Raw genomic sequence first — 16,425 nt, 5'->3', positions numbered from 1 at the left:
GTGGTTGGTGTCTTTGATGAAGGATGGGAGACTGCATGTAATGGGTTGAAGGTGTTGATCCACGTAGGCAGAGATACGTTCTGTGGGGGCTTGGTAACCAGCTACAATGGTGCGGCCGGGATGATTGGGTTTGTGAATTTTAGGGAGAAGGTAGAAGGTAGGGGTGCGGGGTGTCGGTGGGGTCAGGAGGTTGATGGAGTCAGGTGAAAGGTTTTGTAGGGGGCCTAAGGTTCCGAGGATTCCTTGAAGCTCTGCTTGGACATCAGGAATGGGATTACCTTGGTAAACTTTGTATGTGGTGTTATCTGAAAGCTGACGCAGTCCCTCAGCCACATACTCCCGACGATCAAGTACCACGGTCGTGGAACCCTTGTCCGCCGATAGAATGACGATGGACCGGTCAGCCTTCAGATCACGGATAGCCTGGGCTTCAGCAGTGGTGATGTTGGGAGTAGGATTAAGGTTTTTTAAGAAGGATTGAGAGGCAAGGCTGGAAGTCAGAAATTCCTGGAAGGTTTGGAGAGGGTGATTTTGAGGAAGAGGAGGTGGGTCCCGCTGTGACGGAGGACGGAACTGTTCCAGGCAGGGTTCAATTTGGATAGTGTCTTGGGGAGTTGGATCATTAGGGGTAGGATTAGGATCATTTTTCTTCGTGGCAAAGTGATACTTCCAGCAGAGAGTACGAGTGTAGGACAGTAAATCTTTGACGAGGGCTGTTTGGTTGAATCTGGGAGTGGGGCTGAAGGTGAGGCCTTTGGATAGGACAGAGGTTTCGGATTGGGAGAGAGGTTTGGAGGAAAGGTTAACTACTGAATTAGGGTGTTGTGGTGCCAGATTGTGTTGATTGGAATTTTGAGGTTTTGGGGGGAGTGGAGCTGGAAGTGGGAGATTGAGTAGATGGGAGAGACTGGGTTTGTGTGCAATGAGAGGTGGTTGAGGTTTGCTGGAAAGGTTGTGCAAGGTGAGAGAGTTGCCTTTCCGGAGGTGGGAAACCAGGAGATTGGATAGTTTTTTGAGGTGAAGGGTGGCATGTGTCTGTCGACCTGCCAGCACTTTCATTTGGTAAGTCACATCATCTTTGTTTTTAGATATATTTTTCCTTCGTGGAATGTTTCCTTCTATTATATATATATATAGACTTTGAGGTCTTTAAATATGTCTGCTTGTGTCTGTATATGTGTGGATGGATATGTGTGTGTGTGCACGAGTGTGTACCCGTCCTTTTTTCTCCCTAAGGTAAGTCTTTCCGCTCCCGGGACTGGAATGACTCCTTACCCTCTCCCTTAAAACCCACATCCTTTCGTCTTTCCCTCTCCTTCCCTCTTTCCTGATGAGGCAACGGTTTGTTGCGAAAGCTTGAACCTTGTGTGTATGTTTGTGTTCGTTTGTGTGTCTGTCGACCTGCCAGCACTTTCATTTGGTAAGTCACATCATCTTTGTTTTTAGATATATTTTTCCTTCGTGGAATGTTTCCTTCTATTATAACCATATATATATATATATATATATACCAACAATTAAAGGGAACAGCCATGGGTACCAGGATGGCCCCCTCGTACGCCAACCTATTCATGGGTCGCTTAGAGGAAGCCTTCTTGGTTACCCAGGCCTGCCAACCCAAAGTTTGGTACAGATTTATTGATGACATTTTCATGATCTGGTCTCACAGTGAAGAAGAACTCCAGAATTTCCTCTCCAACCTCAACTCCTTTGGTTCCATCGGATTCACCTGGTCCTACTCTAAATCCCATGCCACTTTCCTTGACGTTGACCTCCACCTGTCCAATGGCCAGCTTCACACGTCCGTCCACATCAAACCCACCAACAAGCAACAGTACCTCCATTATGACAGCTGCCACCCATTCCACATCAAACGGTCCCTTCCCTACAGCCTAGGTCTTCGTGGCAAACGAATCTGCTCCAGTCCAGAATCCTTGAACCATTACACCAACAACCTGAAAACAGCTTTTGCATCCCGTAACTACCCTCCCGACCTTGTACAGAAGCAAATAACCAGAGCCACTTCCTCATCTCCTCAAACCCGGAACCCTCCACAGAAGAACCCCAAAAGTGCCCCACTTGTGACAGGATACTTTCCGGGACTGGATCAGATTCTGAATGTGGCTCTCCAGCAGGGATACGACTTCCTCAAATCCTGCCCTGAAATGAGATCCATCCTTCATGAAATCCTCCCCACTCCACCAAGAGTGTCTTTCCGCCGTCCACCCAACCTTCGTAACCTCTTAGTTCATCCCTATGAAATCCCCAAACCACCTTCCCTACCCTCTGGCTCCTACCCCTGTAACCGTCCCCGGTGTAAAACCTGTCCCATGCACCCTCCCACCACCACCTATTCCAGTCCTGTAACCCGGAAGGTGTACACGATCAAAGACAGAGCCACGTGTGAAAGCACCCACGTGATTTACCAACTGACCTGCCTACACTGTGAAGCGTTCTATGTGGGAATGACCAGCAACAAACTGTCCATTCGCATGAATGGACACAGGCAGACAGTATTTGTTGGTAATGAGGATCACCCTGTGGCTAAACATGCCTTGGTGCACGGCCAGCACATCTTGGCACAGTGTTACACCGTCCGGGTTATCTGGATACTTCCCACTAACACCAACCTGTCAGAACTCCGGAGATGGGAACTTGCCCTTCAGCATATCCTCTCTTCTCGCTATCCGCCAGGCCTCAATCTCCGCTAATTCCTAATTTCAATCTGCCGCCGCTCATACCTCACCTGTCTTTCAACATCATCTTTGCCTCTGTACTTCCGTCCCGACTGACATCTCTGCTCAAACTCTTTGCCTTTACAAATGTCTGCTTGTGTCTTGTATGTATGGATGGATATGTGTGTGTGTGCGAGTGTATACCTGTCCTTTTTTCCCCCTAAGGTAAGTCTTTCTGCTCCCGGGATTGGAATGACTCCTTACCCTCTCCCTTAAAACCCATACCCTTTTGTCTTTCCTTCTCCTTCCCTCTTTCCTGACGAGGCAACCGTTGGTTGCGAAAGCTAGATTTTGTGTGTATGTTTGTGTTTGTTTGTGTGTCTATCGACCTGCCAGCGCTTTTGTTTGGTAAGTCTCATCATCTTTCTTTTTAAATATATTTTTCCCACGTGGAATGTTTCCCTCTATTATATTCATATCATTAATTTGAACCCAACAATCACGTTTGTTATTGTTACTGTTATTGTCACTGTTACATTTCGTAGTCTTTTCTGTCATCTTATTTCCTCCTTCTGTTTTCGCCTGCAGTTTTACTTTCTATTCACCTTCTCCTTTTTTTACCGTAATCCAGTATACAATTTTATCCCGCCGATATATACTCAATAATACGTAATAATACGTAACCCACTTCCAAACCATAACCAAAATTTTTTTTTTCCGCTTTCAACACTACCGCTGCTATAAAATCCACCGTTTCCAGTTCACAAACAGTTCCTTTCAGCTATTAAACAACCTTTTCGGCTAGTTTTAATATATTTTGCTTTATTTCCAGTTCCGTTTTTCTCACATCATCGATCATTTTTAGCCGCTTCCCACAGGTTTTAACGTCATTATTTCTTCATCAGACAATTGTTAGCTTCATTTCCATAATCTGCCACCACCAAACCACCCTTTTAATACATCCTCACGTAGTTTTTTCGAAATTTTCCCGTATTTCTCCACCCTTTAACGTGTTTTGGCGGCACTAACCTTTATGCACATCATTATCTACCTACACAAGTTCACCACAGGATCAACATAGCCCAGCTCTAACCAACCCTTTTTCGCCTTTTTTCACACCAGATCTCCATTTGCTTTCTAGTTTTACCTTTATCTCTCCCCATATATTTTTATATTTATTTTCATTTTCATTTCAGCCTCGTGTTCCACTTTCCACCTTCTAGTACCATGTCACCCTCACAACACCTCCACAACGACCCCATTAAGTTTTATTTACATTCCCTCCGCAAACATGCCTTCGCCCTAGCCAGATTACACTCCCATATTTTATTTTCTCAGGCTTGTCTGACATTTGGCATCACCCCCAAAGGCCTCACACTTAAAGTTCCCATCTCTGGCTGCAACCCTTCTTTCCATCAGTCCCTATACCAGTTCCAAACCGAACAATCCATTGCCCTCACCCACCTAATCCTTCACCTACACATCCACTCAGCCAATCAACACACCCATCAACTCCTGTCCGTAATAAAAGTCCTCAATCTTTCCTCTCCCACATCCACACCGGTTGTTCAGAGCATCCTCCTACAGGCCAACCGCAAATTAGAAAAGCATGCCACCCTCCACCTTAAAAAACTATCCAATCTCCTGATTTCCCACCTCCGGAAAGGCAACTCACTCACCCTTCACAACCTTTCCAGCAAACCTCAACCTCCTCTCATTGCACACAAACCCAGTCTCTCCCATCACTCAATCTCCCACTTCCAGCTCCACTCCCTCCAAAACCTCAAAATTCCATTCAAAATTCCAATCAACACACTCTGGAACCACAACACCCCAATTCAGTAGTTAACCTTTCCTCCAAACCTCTCTCCCAATCCGAAACCTCTGTCCTATCCAAAGGCCTCACCTTCAGCCCCACTCCCAGATTTAACCAAACAGCCCTTGTCAAAGATTTACTGTCCTACACCCGTACTCTCTGCTGGAAATATCACTTTGCCACGAAGAAAAGTGATCCTAATCCTACTCCTAATGATCCAACTCCCCAAGATACTATCCAAATTGAACCCTGCCTGGAACAGTTCCGTCCTCCGTCACAGCGGGACCCACCTCCTCTTCCTCAAAATCACCCTCTCCAAACCTTCCAGGAATTTCTGACTTCCAGCCTTGCCTCTCAATCCTTCTTAAAAAACCTCAATCCTACTCCCAACATCACCACTGCTGAAGCCCAAGCTATGCGTGATCTGAAGGCTGACCAATCCATCGTCATTCTTCCGGCGGACAAGGGTTCCACGACTGTGGTACTTGATCGTCGGGAGTATGTGGCTGAGGGACTGCGTCAGCTTTCAGACAACACCACTTACAAAGTTTGCCATGGTAATCCCATTCCTGATGTCCAGGCGGAGCTTCAAGGAATCCTCAGAACCTTAGGCCCCCTACAAAACCTTTCACCTGACTCCATCAACCTCCTGACCCCACCAACACCCCGCACCCCTACCTTCTACCCAAAATTCACAAACCCAATCATCCCGGCCGTCCCATTGTAGCTGGTTACCAAGCCCCCACAGAACGCATCTCTGCCTACGTAGATCAACACCTTCAACCCATTACATGCAGTCTCCCATCCTTCATCAAAGACACCAACCACTTTCTCGAACGCCTGGAATCCCTACCCAGTCTGTTACCCCCGGAAACCATCCTTGTAACCATTGATGCCACTTCCTTATACACAAATATTCCGCATGTCCAGGGCCTCGCTGCGATGGAGCACTTCCTTTCACGCCGATCACCTGCCGCCCTACCTAAAACCTCTTTCCTCATTACCTTAGCCAGCTTCATCCTGACCCACAACTTCTTCACTTTTGAAGGCCAGACATACCAACAATTAAAGGGAACAGCCATGGGTACCAGGATGGCCCCCTCGTACGCCAACCTATTCATGGGTCGCTTAGAGGAAGCCTTCTTGGTTACCCAGGCCTGCCAACCCAAAGTTTGGTACAGATTTATTGATGACATTTTCATGATCTGCTCTCACAGTGAAGAAGAACTCCAGAATTTCCTCTCCAACCTCAACTCCTTTGGTTCCATCAGATTCACCTGGTCCTACTCTAAATCCCATGCCACTTTCCTTGACGTTGAGCTCCACCTGTCCAATGGCCAGCTTCACACGTCCGTCCACATCAAACCCACCAACAAGCAACAGTACCTCCATTATGACAGCTGCCACCCATTCCACATCAAACGGTCCCTTCCCTACAGCCTAGGTCTTCGTGGCAAACGAATCTGCTCCAGTCCGGAATCCTTGAACCATTACACCAACAACCTGAAAACAGCTTTTGCATCCCGTAACTACCCTCCCGACCTTGTACAGAAGCAAATAACCAGAGCCACTTCCTCATCTCCTCAAACCCGGAACCTTCCACAGAAGAACCCCAAAAGTGCCCCACTTGTGACAGGATACTTTCCGGGACTGGATCAGATTCTGAATGTGGCTCTCCAGCAGGGATACGACTTCCTCAAATCCTGCCCTGAAATGAGATCCATCCTTCATGAAATCCTCCCCACTCCACCAAGAGTGTCTTTCCGCCGTCCACCCAACCTTCGTAACCTCTTAGTTCATCCCTATGAAATCCCCAAACCACCTTCCCTACCCTCTGGCTCCTACCCCTGTAACCGTCCCCGGTGTAAAACCTGTCCCATGCACCCTCCCACCACCACCTATTCCAGTCCTGTAACCCGGAAGGTGTACACGATCAAAGGCAGAGCCACGTGTGAAAGCACCCACGTGATTTACCAACTGACCTGCCTACACTGTGAAGCGTTCTATGTGGGAATGACCAGCAACAAACTGTCCATTCGCATGAATGGACACAGGCAGACAGTGTTTGTTGGTAATGAGGATCACCCTGTGGCTAAACATGCCTTGGTGCACGGCTAGCACATCTTGGCACAGTGTTACACCGTCCGGGTTATCTGGATACTTCCCACTAACACCAACCTGTCAGAACTCCGGAGATGGGAACTTGCCCTTCAGCATATCCTCTCTTCTCGCTATCCGCCAGGCCTCAATCTCCGCTAATTCCTAATTTCAATCTGCCGCCGCTCATACCTCACCTGTCTTTCAACATCATCTTTGCCTCTGTACTTCCGTCCCGACTGACATCTCTGCTCAAACTCTTTGCCTTTACAAATGTCTGCTTGTGTCTTGTATGTATGGATGGATATGTGTGTGTGTGCGAGTGTATACCTGTCCTTTTTTCCCCCTAAGGTAAGTCTTTCCGCTCCCGGGATTGGAATGACTCCTTACCCTCTCCCTTAAAACCCATACCCTTTTGTCTTTCCTTCTCCTTCCCTCTTTCCTGACGAGGCAACCGTTGGTTGCGAAAGCTAGATTTTGTGTGTATGTTTGTGTTTGTTTGTGTGTCTATCGACCTGCCAGCGCTTTTTTTTGGTAAGTCTCATCATCTTTCTTTTTAAATATATTTTTCCCATGTGGAATGTTTCCCTCTATTATATTTATATATTTATATATATATACACCTAAAAACAAAGATGATGTGACTTACCAAATGAAAGTGCTGGCAGGTCGAGAGACACACAAACGAACACAAACATACACACAAAATTCAAGCTTTCGCAACAAACTATTGCCTCATCAGGAAAGAGGGAAGGAGAGGGAAAGACGAAAGGATGTGGGTTTTAAGGGAGAGGGTAAGGAGTCATTCCAGTCCCGGGAGCGGAAAGACTTACCTTAGGGGGAAAAAAGGACGGGTATACACTCACACACACACACACACATATCCATCCACACATATACAGACACAAGCAGACATATTTAAAGACAAAGAGTTTGGGCAGAGATGTCAGTCGAGGCAGAAGTGCAGAGGCAAAGATGTTGATGAATGACAGGTGAGGTATGAGTGGTGGAAATTTGAAATTAGCGGAGATTGAGGCCTGGTGGATAACGGGAAGAGAGGATATATTGAAGAGCAAGTTCCCATCTCCGGAGTTCGGATAGGTTGGTGTTAGTAGGAAGTATCCAGATAACCTGGACGGTGTAACACTGCGCCAAGATGTGCTGGTCGTGCACCAAGGCATGTTTAGCCACAGGGTGATCCTCATTACCAACAAACACTGTCTGCCTGTGTCCATTCATGCGAATGGACAGTTTGTTGCTGGTCATTCCCACGTAGAATGCATCACAGTGTAGGCAGGTCAGTTGGTAGATCACGTGGGTGCTTTCACACGTGGCTCTGCCTTTGATCGTGTACACCTTCCGGGTTACAGGACTGGAGTAGGTGGTGGTGGGAGGGTGCATGGGACAGGTTTTACACCGGGGGCGGTTACAAGGGTAGGAGCCAGAGGGTAGGGAAGGTGGTTTGGGGATTTCATAGGGATGAACTAAGAGGTTACGAAGGTTAGGTGGACGGCGGAAAGACACTCTTGGTGGAGTGGGGAGGATTTCATGAAGGATGGATCTCATTTCAGGGCAGGATTTGAGGAAGTCGTATCCCTGCTGGAGAGCCACATTCAGAATCTGATCCAGTCCCGGAAAGTATCCTGTCACAAGTGGGGCACTTTTGTGGTTCTTCTGTGAGAGGTTCTGGGTTTGAGAGGATGAGGAAGTGGCTCTGGTTATTTGCTTCTGTACCAGGTCGGGAGGGTAGTTGCGGGATGCGAAAGCTGTTGTCAGGTTGTTGGTGTAATGCTTCAGGGATTCCGGGCTGGAGCAGATTCGTTTGCCACGAAGACCTAGGCTGTAGGGAAGGGACCGTTTGATGTGGAATGGGTGGCAGCTGTCGTAATGGAGGTACTGTTGCTTGTTGGTGGGTTTGATGTGGACGGATGTGTGAAGCTGGCCATTGGACAGGTGAAGGTCAACATCAAGGAAAGTGGCATGGGATTTGGAGTAAGACCAGGTGAATCTGATGGAACCAAAGGAGTTGAGGTTGGAGAGGAAATTCTGGAGTTCTTCTTCACTGTGAGTCCAGATCATGAAGATGTCATCAATAAATCTGTACCAAACTTTGGGTTGGCAGGCCTGGGTAACCAAGAAAGCTTCCTCTAAGCGACCCATGAATAGGTTGGCGTACGAGGGGGCCATCCTGGTACCCATGGCTGTTCCCTTTAATTGTTGGTATGTCTGGTTTTCAAAAGTGAAGAAGTTGTGGGTCAGGATGAAGCTGGCTAAGGTAATGAGGAAAGATGTTTTAGGTAGGGTGGCAGGTGATCGGCGTGAAAGTAAGTGCTCCATCGCAGCGAGGCCCTGGACGTGCGGGATATTTGTGTATAAGGAAGTGGCATCAATGGTTACAAGGATGGTTTCTGGGGGTAACGGATTGGGTAAGGATTCCAGGCGTTCGAGAAAGTGGTTGGTGTCTTTGATGAAGGATGGGAGACTGCATGTAATGGGTTGAAGGTGTTTATCCACGTAGGCAGAGATACGTTCTGTGGGGGCTTGGTAACCAGCTACAATGGGGCGGCCAAGATGATTGGGTTTGTGAATTTTAGGAAGAAGGTAGAAGGTAGGGGTGCGGGGTGTCGGTGGGGTCAGGAGGTTGATGGAGTCAGGTGAAAGGTTTTGTAGGGGGCCTAAGGTTCTGAGGATTCCTTGAAGCTCTGCTTGGACATCAGGAATGGGATTACCTTGGCAAACTTTTTATGTGGTGTTGTCTGAAAGCTGATGCAGTCCCTCAGCCACATACTCCCGACGATCAAGTACCACGGTCGTGGAACCCTTGTCCGCCGGAAGAATGACGATGGACCGGTCAGCCTTCAGATCACGGATAGCCTGGGCTTCAGCAGTGGTGATGTTGGGAGTAGGATTAAGGTTTTTTAAGAAGGATTGAGAGGCAAGGCTGGAAGTCAGAAATTCCTGGAAGGTTTGGAGAGGGTGATTTTGAGGAAGAAGAGGTGGGTCCCGCTGTGACGGAGGACGGAACTGTTCCAGGCAGGGTTCAATTTGGATAGTGTCTTGGGGAGTTGGATCATTAGGGGTAGGATTAGGATCATTTTTCTTCGTGGCAAAGTGATACTTCCAGCAGAGAGTACGAGTGTAGGACAGTAAATCTTTGACGAGGGCTGTTTGGTTGAATCTGGGAGTGGGGCTGAAGGTGAGGCCTTTGGATAGGACAGAGGTTTCAGATTGGGAGAGAGGTTTGGAGGAAAGGTTAACTACTGAATTAGGGTGTTGTGGTGCCAGATCGTGTTGATCGGAATTTTGAGGTTTTGGAGGGAGTGGAGCTGGAAGTGGGAGATTGAGTAGATGGGAGAGACTGGGTTTGTGTGCAATGAGAGGTGGTTGAGGTTTGCTGGAAATGTTGTGAAGGGTGAGTGAGTTGCCTTTCCGGAGGTGGGAAACCAGGAGATTGGATAGTTTTTTGAGGTGAAGGGTGGCATGCTGTTCTAATTGGCGGTTGGCCTGTAGGAGGATGCTCTGAATAGCCGGTGTGGATGTGGGAGAGGAAAGATTGAGGACTTTTATTAAGGATAGGAGTTGACGGGTGTGTTCATTGGCTGAGTTGATGTGTAGGTGAAGGATTAGGTGGGTGAGGGCAATGGATTGTTCAGTTTGGAACTGGTATAGGGACTGATGGAAAGAAGGGTTGCAGCCAGAGATGGGAACTTTATAAGTGTGAGGCCTTTGGGGGTAATGCCAAATGTCAGACAAAGAAAATAAAATATGGGAGCGTAACCTGGCTAGGGCGAAGGCATGTTTGCGGAGGGAATGTAAATAAAACTTAATGGGGTCATTGTGGGGGTGTTGTGAGGGATTACGCTCACATATTTTATTTTCTCAGGCTTGTCTGAAATTTGGCATAACCCCCAAAGGCCTCACACTTAAAGTTCCCATCTCTGGCTGCAACCCTTCTTTCCATCAGTCCCTATACCAGTTCCAAACTGAACAATCCATTGCCCTCACCCACCTAATCCTTCACCTACACATCAACTCAGCCAATGAACACACCCGTCAACTCCTATCCTTAATAAAAGTCCTCAATCTTTCCTCTCCCACATCCACACCGGCTATTCAGAGCATCCTCCTACAGGCCAACCGCCAATTAGAACAGCATGCCACCCTTCACCTCAAAAAACTATCCAATCTCCTGGTTTCCCACCTCCGGAAAGGCAACTCACTCACCCTTCACAACCTTTCCAGCAAACCTCAACCACCTCTCATTGCACACAAACCCAGTCTCTCCCATCTACTCAATCTCCCACTTCCAGCTCCACTCCCTCCAAAACCTCAAAATTCCGATCAACACGATCTGGCACCACAACACCCTAATTCAGTAGTTAACCTTTCCTCCAAACATCTCTCCCAATCTGAAACCTCTGTCCTATCCAAAGGCCTCACCTTCAGCCCCACTCCCAGATTCAACGAAACAGCCCTCGTCAAAGATTTACTGTCCTACACTCGTACTCTCTGCTGGAAGTATCACTTTGCCACGAAGAAAAATGATCCTAATCCTACCCCTAATGATCCAACTCCCCAAGACACTATCCAAATTGAACCCTGCCTGGAACAGTTCCGTCCTCCGTCACAGCGGGACCCACCTCCTCTTCCTCAAAATCACCCTCTCCAAACCTTCCAGGAATTTCTGACTTCCAGCCTTGCCTCTCAATCCTTCTTAAAAAACCTTAATCCTACTCCCAACATCACCACTGCTGAAGCCCAGGCTATCCGTGATCTGAAGGCTGACCGGTCCATCGTCATTCTTCCGGCGGACAAGGGTTCCACGACCGTGGTACTTGATCGTCGGGAGTATGTGGCTGAGGGACTGCGTCAGCTTTCAGACAACACCACATACAAAGTTTGCCAAGGTAATCCCATTCCTGATGTCCAGGCAGAGCTTCAAGGAATCCTCAGCACCTTAGGCCCCCTACAAAACCTTTCACCTGACTCCATCAACCTCCTGACCCCACCGACACCCCACACCCCTACCTTCTACCTTCTTCCTAAAATTCACAAACCCAATCATCTTGGCCGCCCCATTGTAGCTGGTTACCAAGCCCCCACAGAACGTATCTCTGCCTACGTAGATCAACACCTTCAACCCATTACATGCAGTCTCCCATCCTTCATCAAAGACACCAACCACTTTCTCTAACACCTGGAATCCTTACCCAATCCGTTACCCCCAGGAACTATCCTTGTAACCATTGATGCCACTTCCTTATACACAAATATCCCGCACGTCCAGGGCCTCGCTGCGATGGAGCACTTCCTTTCACGCCGATCACCTGCCACCCTACCTAAAACATCTTTCCTCATTACCTTAGCCAGCTTCATCCTGACCCACAACTTCTTCACTTTTGAAAACCAGACATACCAACAATTAAAGGGAACAGCCATGGGTACCAGGATGGCCCCCTCGTACGCCAACCTATTCATGGGTCGCTTAGAGGAAGCCTTCTTGGTTACCCAGGCCTGCCAACCCAAAGTTTGGTACAGATTTATTGATGACATCTTCATGATCTGGACTCACAGTGAAGAAGAACTCCAGAATTTCCTCTCCAACCTCAACTCCTTTGGTTCCATCAGATTCACCTGGTCCTACTCCAAATCCCATGCCACTTTCCTTGATGTTGACCTTCACCTGTCCAATGGCCAGCTTCACACATCCGTCCACATCAAACCCACCAACAAGCAACAGTACCTCCATTACGACAGCTGCCACCCATTCCACATCAAACGGTCCCTTCCCTACAGTCTAGGTCTTCGTGGCAAACGAATCTGCTCCAGCCCGGAATCCCTGAAGCATTACACCAACAACCTGACAACAGCTTTCGCATCCCGCAACTACCCTCCCGACCTGGTACAGAAGCAAATAACCAGAGCCACTTCCTCATCCTCTCAAACCCAGAACCTCTCACAGAAGAACCACAAAAGTGCCCCACTTGTGGCAGGATACTTTCCGGGACTGGATCAGATTCTGAATGTGGCTCTCCAGCAGGGATACGACTTCCTCAAATCCTGCCCTGAAATGAGATCCATCCTTCATGAAATCCTCCCCACTCCACCAAGAGTGTCTTTCCGCCGTCCACCTAACCTTCGTAACCTCTTAGTTCATCCCTATGAAATCCCCAAACCACCTTCCCTACCCTCTGGCTCCTACCCTTGTAACCGCCCCCGGTGTAAAACCTGTCCCATGCACCCTCCCACCACCACCTACTCCAGTCCTGTAAGCCGGAAGGTGTACACAATCAAAGGCAGAGCCACGTGTGAAAGCACCCACGTGATCTACCAACTGACCTGCCTACACTGTGATGCATTCTACGTGGGAATGACCAGCAACAAACTGTCCATTCGCATGAATGGACACAGGCAGACAGTGTTTGTTGGTAATGAGGATCACCCTGTGGCTAAACATGCCTTGGTGCACGACCAGCACATCTTGGCGCAGTGTTACACCGTCCAGGTTATCTGGATACTTCCTACTAACACCAACCTATCCGAACTCCGGAGATGGGAACTTGCTCTTCAATATATCCTCTCTTCCCATTATCCACCAGGCCTCAATCTCCGCTAATTTCAAATTTCCACCACTCATACCTCACCTGTCATTCATCAACATCTTTGCCTCTGCACTTCTGCCTCGACTGACATCTCTGCCCAAACTCTTTGTCTTTAAATATGTCTGCTTGTGTCTGTATATGTGTGGATGGATATGTGTGTGTGTGTGAGTGTATACCCGTCCTTTTTTCCCCCTAAGGTAAGTCTTTCTGCTCCCGGGACTGGAATGACTCCTTACCCTCTCCCTTAAAACCCACATCCTTTCGTCTTTCCCTCTCCTTCCCTCTTTCCTGATGAGGCAACAGTTTGTTGCGAAAGCTTGAATTTTGTGTGTATGTTTGTGTTCGTTTGTGTGTCTGTCGACCTGCCAGCACTTTCATTTGGTAAGTCACATCATCTTTGTTTTTAGGTATATTTTTCCTTCATGGAATGTTTCCTTCTATTATTTTATTACTGAAACAAGCCATAAAGTGGCACAGAATACTCAAATATTCTTGTTCAGTGTTGAGCTGATTGTATACTATGGGATCAAAACATCGATGTAACGAAAAAATACTAGCATGGTAGCCCAAAACTAGTTACGGCAGTAAAATAAAACATTAAAAAAATTATTTGTGTCTGGTTGTATCATTCACTGACTATCATATGGCTGTGGAGTTCACAAGATGAACATGGATAAAATAACAAACAAAATAATTTTTTCACCAAAGGTGAGCAGTAAGAATAATGTGCGAAGCACATAATTGCGCCACTATCTGTAGCCTTCGTAAGGGTCTTTGGATTCTTCCATTCATATGCCAGTACATTTCCTCTCTAATGGATTTTGTTACTGACAATAAAAACTAGTTCCAGTTGTATTTTAATACACACAATCATAATATAAGGCAGGAAAGTGATTTCCATGTAGACTTTCCCTCCTTGTTGAGAGCTGAGGGAGGAGACTGGGACTCCAGTGCATGTTCAACGGCTTCCTATTTAACATTTAGCAAGAAATTTAGAATCTCTGCCAGTTTTGAAGAGTGGTAAGGACATACCTAATTAGCCACTCCTTTTAGAAATTTGATTATGTAGATTTAAGGTCTGAAAATTCCTACTAGCTGTAAGGCAAATGTCCCCATTCATTGCAAAGTGATATGACAATTTGTAGTCTACTGTAAACAAGCCTTGTACATGACAAATGTAGACAATTATAATTTTCTTTATTAAAAAACATATATATTAGCCAGAGATAAAAAGGAGCTTGTCAACATAACTGAGAAAGCACAATAATCATCTTTTTTCTCAAAGTAGCAGCTTTTCACATTACTGTGTAAATGATTGGAGATTTTTATGAATGTATACTATAATCCTTCCTGCTCCATGCTGAAGCTGATAGTAGATAGTAACTTTTTGTGTAGCATAAAGAGGTTGTTTCATGAGCATTCTTCATTTGCAAATGTTTCTTTAGGTTTCTGTGGAACATATTGTGTGTGTGTGAAGATATTTTCCAATGTTGATGGCTTTCTTAGAGCAGTTCTTGAATTGCTCCATGAAAAAAGAGCACATTTCTATAATCAAGGAATTTAATGACTGGTAGAATGTTCCAATCATTGTTCACAATGTTTTGTACTTATTAATTAGTTATTTCCCTTAGATAACAGATCATACAACACTTACCACATTATTCCAGTGACAATTCTCATAATAACTTCATCAACAGTAGTAAAGAATTCAATCACAACTTCAGCTTTGCGCCCCATTGTTCCAAGGACTGTACCAAATACGAGACAGAAGAATATAACTCCAAGAGTATTTGTGCCTTCCCTGAAAAGAAAGATAAATAATTTTATATAGCAAAATATAGTAACTTTACTTGGATTGAGCCTTGTGCTGCACCTACATAAATGGTCTCACTTACAGTTGTGACTACCAATAATTCATTTATTTGCAATGCAATTTGTAGAATCTCTCTTCCTTTTTTCCTTTGTATTAGAGATGTATAAGTAAGGTGTACCAGTATCTTACCTTGCAAATACAACAACACATACTCATGAATTTTAATACTGAAATGGTTCTTGTGAAGAAATTATAGTTTGCAACTACCGGTACTTAGATATTAAGGTGAGGTATTGGCAGAAGTACAGCTGTGAGGACAGGTTGTGAGTTTGGATCAGGTAGCTCAGGTGTTAGAACACTTGCCTGCAAAATGCAAAGGTCCTGGATTTGAGACCTGGTCCAGCAAACAGTTTTAATTTGCCAGGAAGTTTCATACCAGTACATATTCCTTTGTAGAGTAAAAATTCATTCTGGTTACTTGGATATTTTCAGAAACAAAATGCTATAAGGAATGTATCTCAGCTTAGTGATGGTGCTGAAACAAAATCTGGAAGTAACCAGCAAGTAGAATCTATATTGTTCAGTAACTTCCCTGTTATCTTAGGATATAGGTACAATGTGCATTAGAAAAACAAGATGGATGGAGGGTAAGTCTTTGTAATTCAAATGGGTTACAAAATTACCAGTGTAGCTTCTAAAAAGCAAATTAATTGCTGTCATAAAAAAATAGAAGAAACACAAAATACCTCTACATTCCTCCATGATTGTCTGCATTGGACCCAACATGCTTTTAACAATGATCATAAAGCTAGTGAAAACTATCAATAAGAATTGCTTTTAGAACGTGTAGTACTGACGATTCCGGTAACATCCTGCACCACTGTGCGATCGTTTTCTTGTCTGCAGAGGGTGAAAATGTATCTTCATTCTACAATGAGGCAGGATCGTCTTAATGCCATCGCCCTTCTCAATGCCCATGGAGATGAATCAATGAAACTCGACCTGGATGCCACATGTGACGAGTTCATATGCAGGAATGATCTGAGGATGAGTACATTTGCCATCAAAAATTAAGGTATGTTTCTTCAACTTTATTTATGTATTTGTTTTGTACAACTACTGACCTATACTCCAACTGAAATGACATTGTGATTGATGTTTCAGTGAGTCGAGGGGTAGGGGCTCGTCGCCAGCCACTCGCAGTTTGCATGAAGCTGTTTGCGTTTTTCATTATCCTCACAATCTTTTTTTGTTTCTTGAAAGTTGTTATGCTGTGAGGGGAATTTCCCAAGAATATGATGTCATAACTCAAAAGGGAAAGTATGCGTGCATAATACACCTCTCTCCTTCAGCACTTGTGTTGTTCCATGTAATTCTCATTGCATAGGTCATTTTAGATAGCTTAGAATTTAAGAATCACAA

General features: G+C 45.9%; 1 protein-coding gene across 4 annotated transcripts in view; it reads right to left on the bottom strand.

Annotated features, from left to right (window-relative positions):
• The window catches only part of LOC126091855 (excitatory amino acid transporter), a 453,428-nt gene that overhangs the window by 36,262 nt on the left and 400,741 nt on the right, over positions 1 to 16,425 (bottom strand). For all 4 annotated transcript variants that reach the window (XM_049907124.1, XM_049907123.1, XM_049907122.1 and 1 more), the window contains one exon: positions 14,845 to 14,991. In XM_049907124.1, the coding sequence (XP_049763081.1) occupies positions 14,845 to 14,991 (147 nt within the window). The remainder of the gene's footprint in view (positions 1 to 14,844; positions 14,992 to 16,425) is intronic.

The sequence above is a fragment of the Schistocerca cancellata genome, chromosome 7 (assembly GCF_023864275.1).
Source record: "Schistocerca cancellata isolate TAMUIC-IGC-003103 chromosome 7, iqSchCanc2.1, whole genome shotgun sequence".
NCBI classification, from domain to species: Eukaryota; Metazoa; Arthropoda; class Insecta; order Orthoptera; family Acrididae; genus Schistocerca; species Schistocerca cancellata.
The sequence above is the reverse complement of the archived record's forward strand: the minus strand, read 5'-3'. Positions and strand labels throughout refer to the sequence as shown.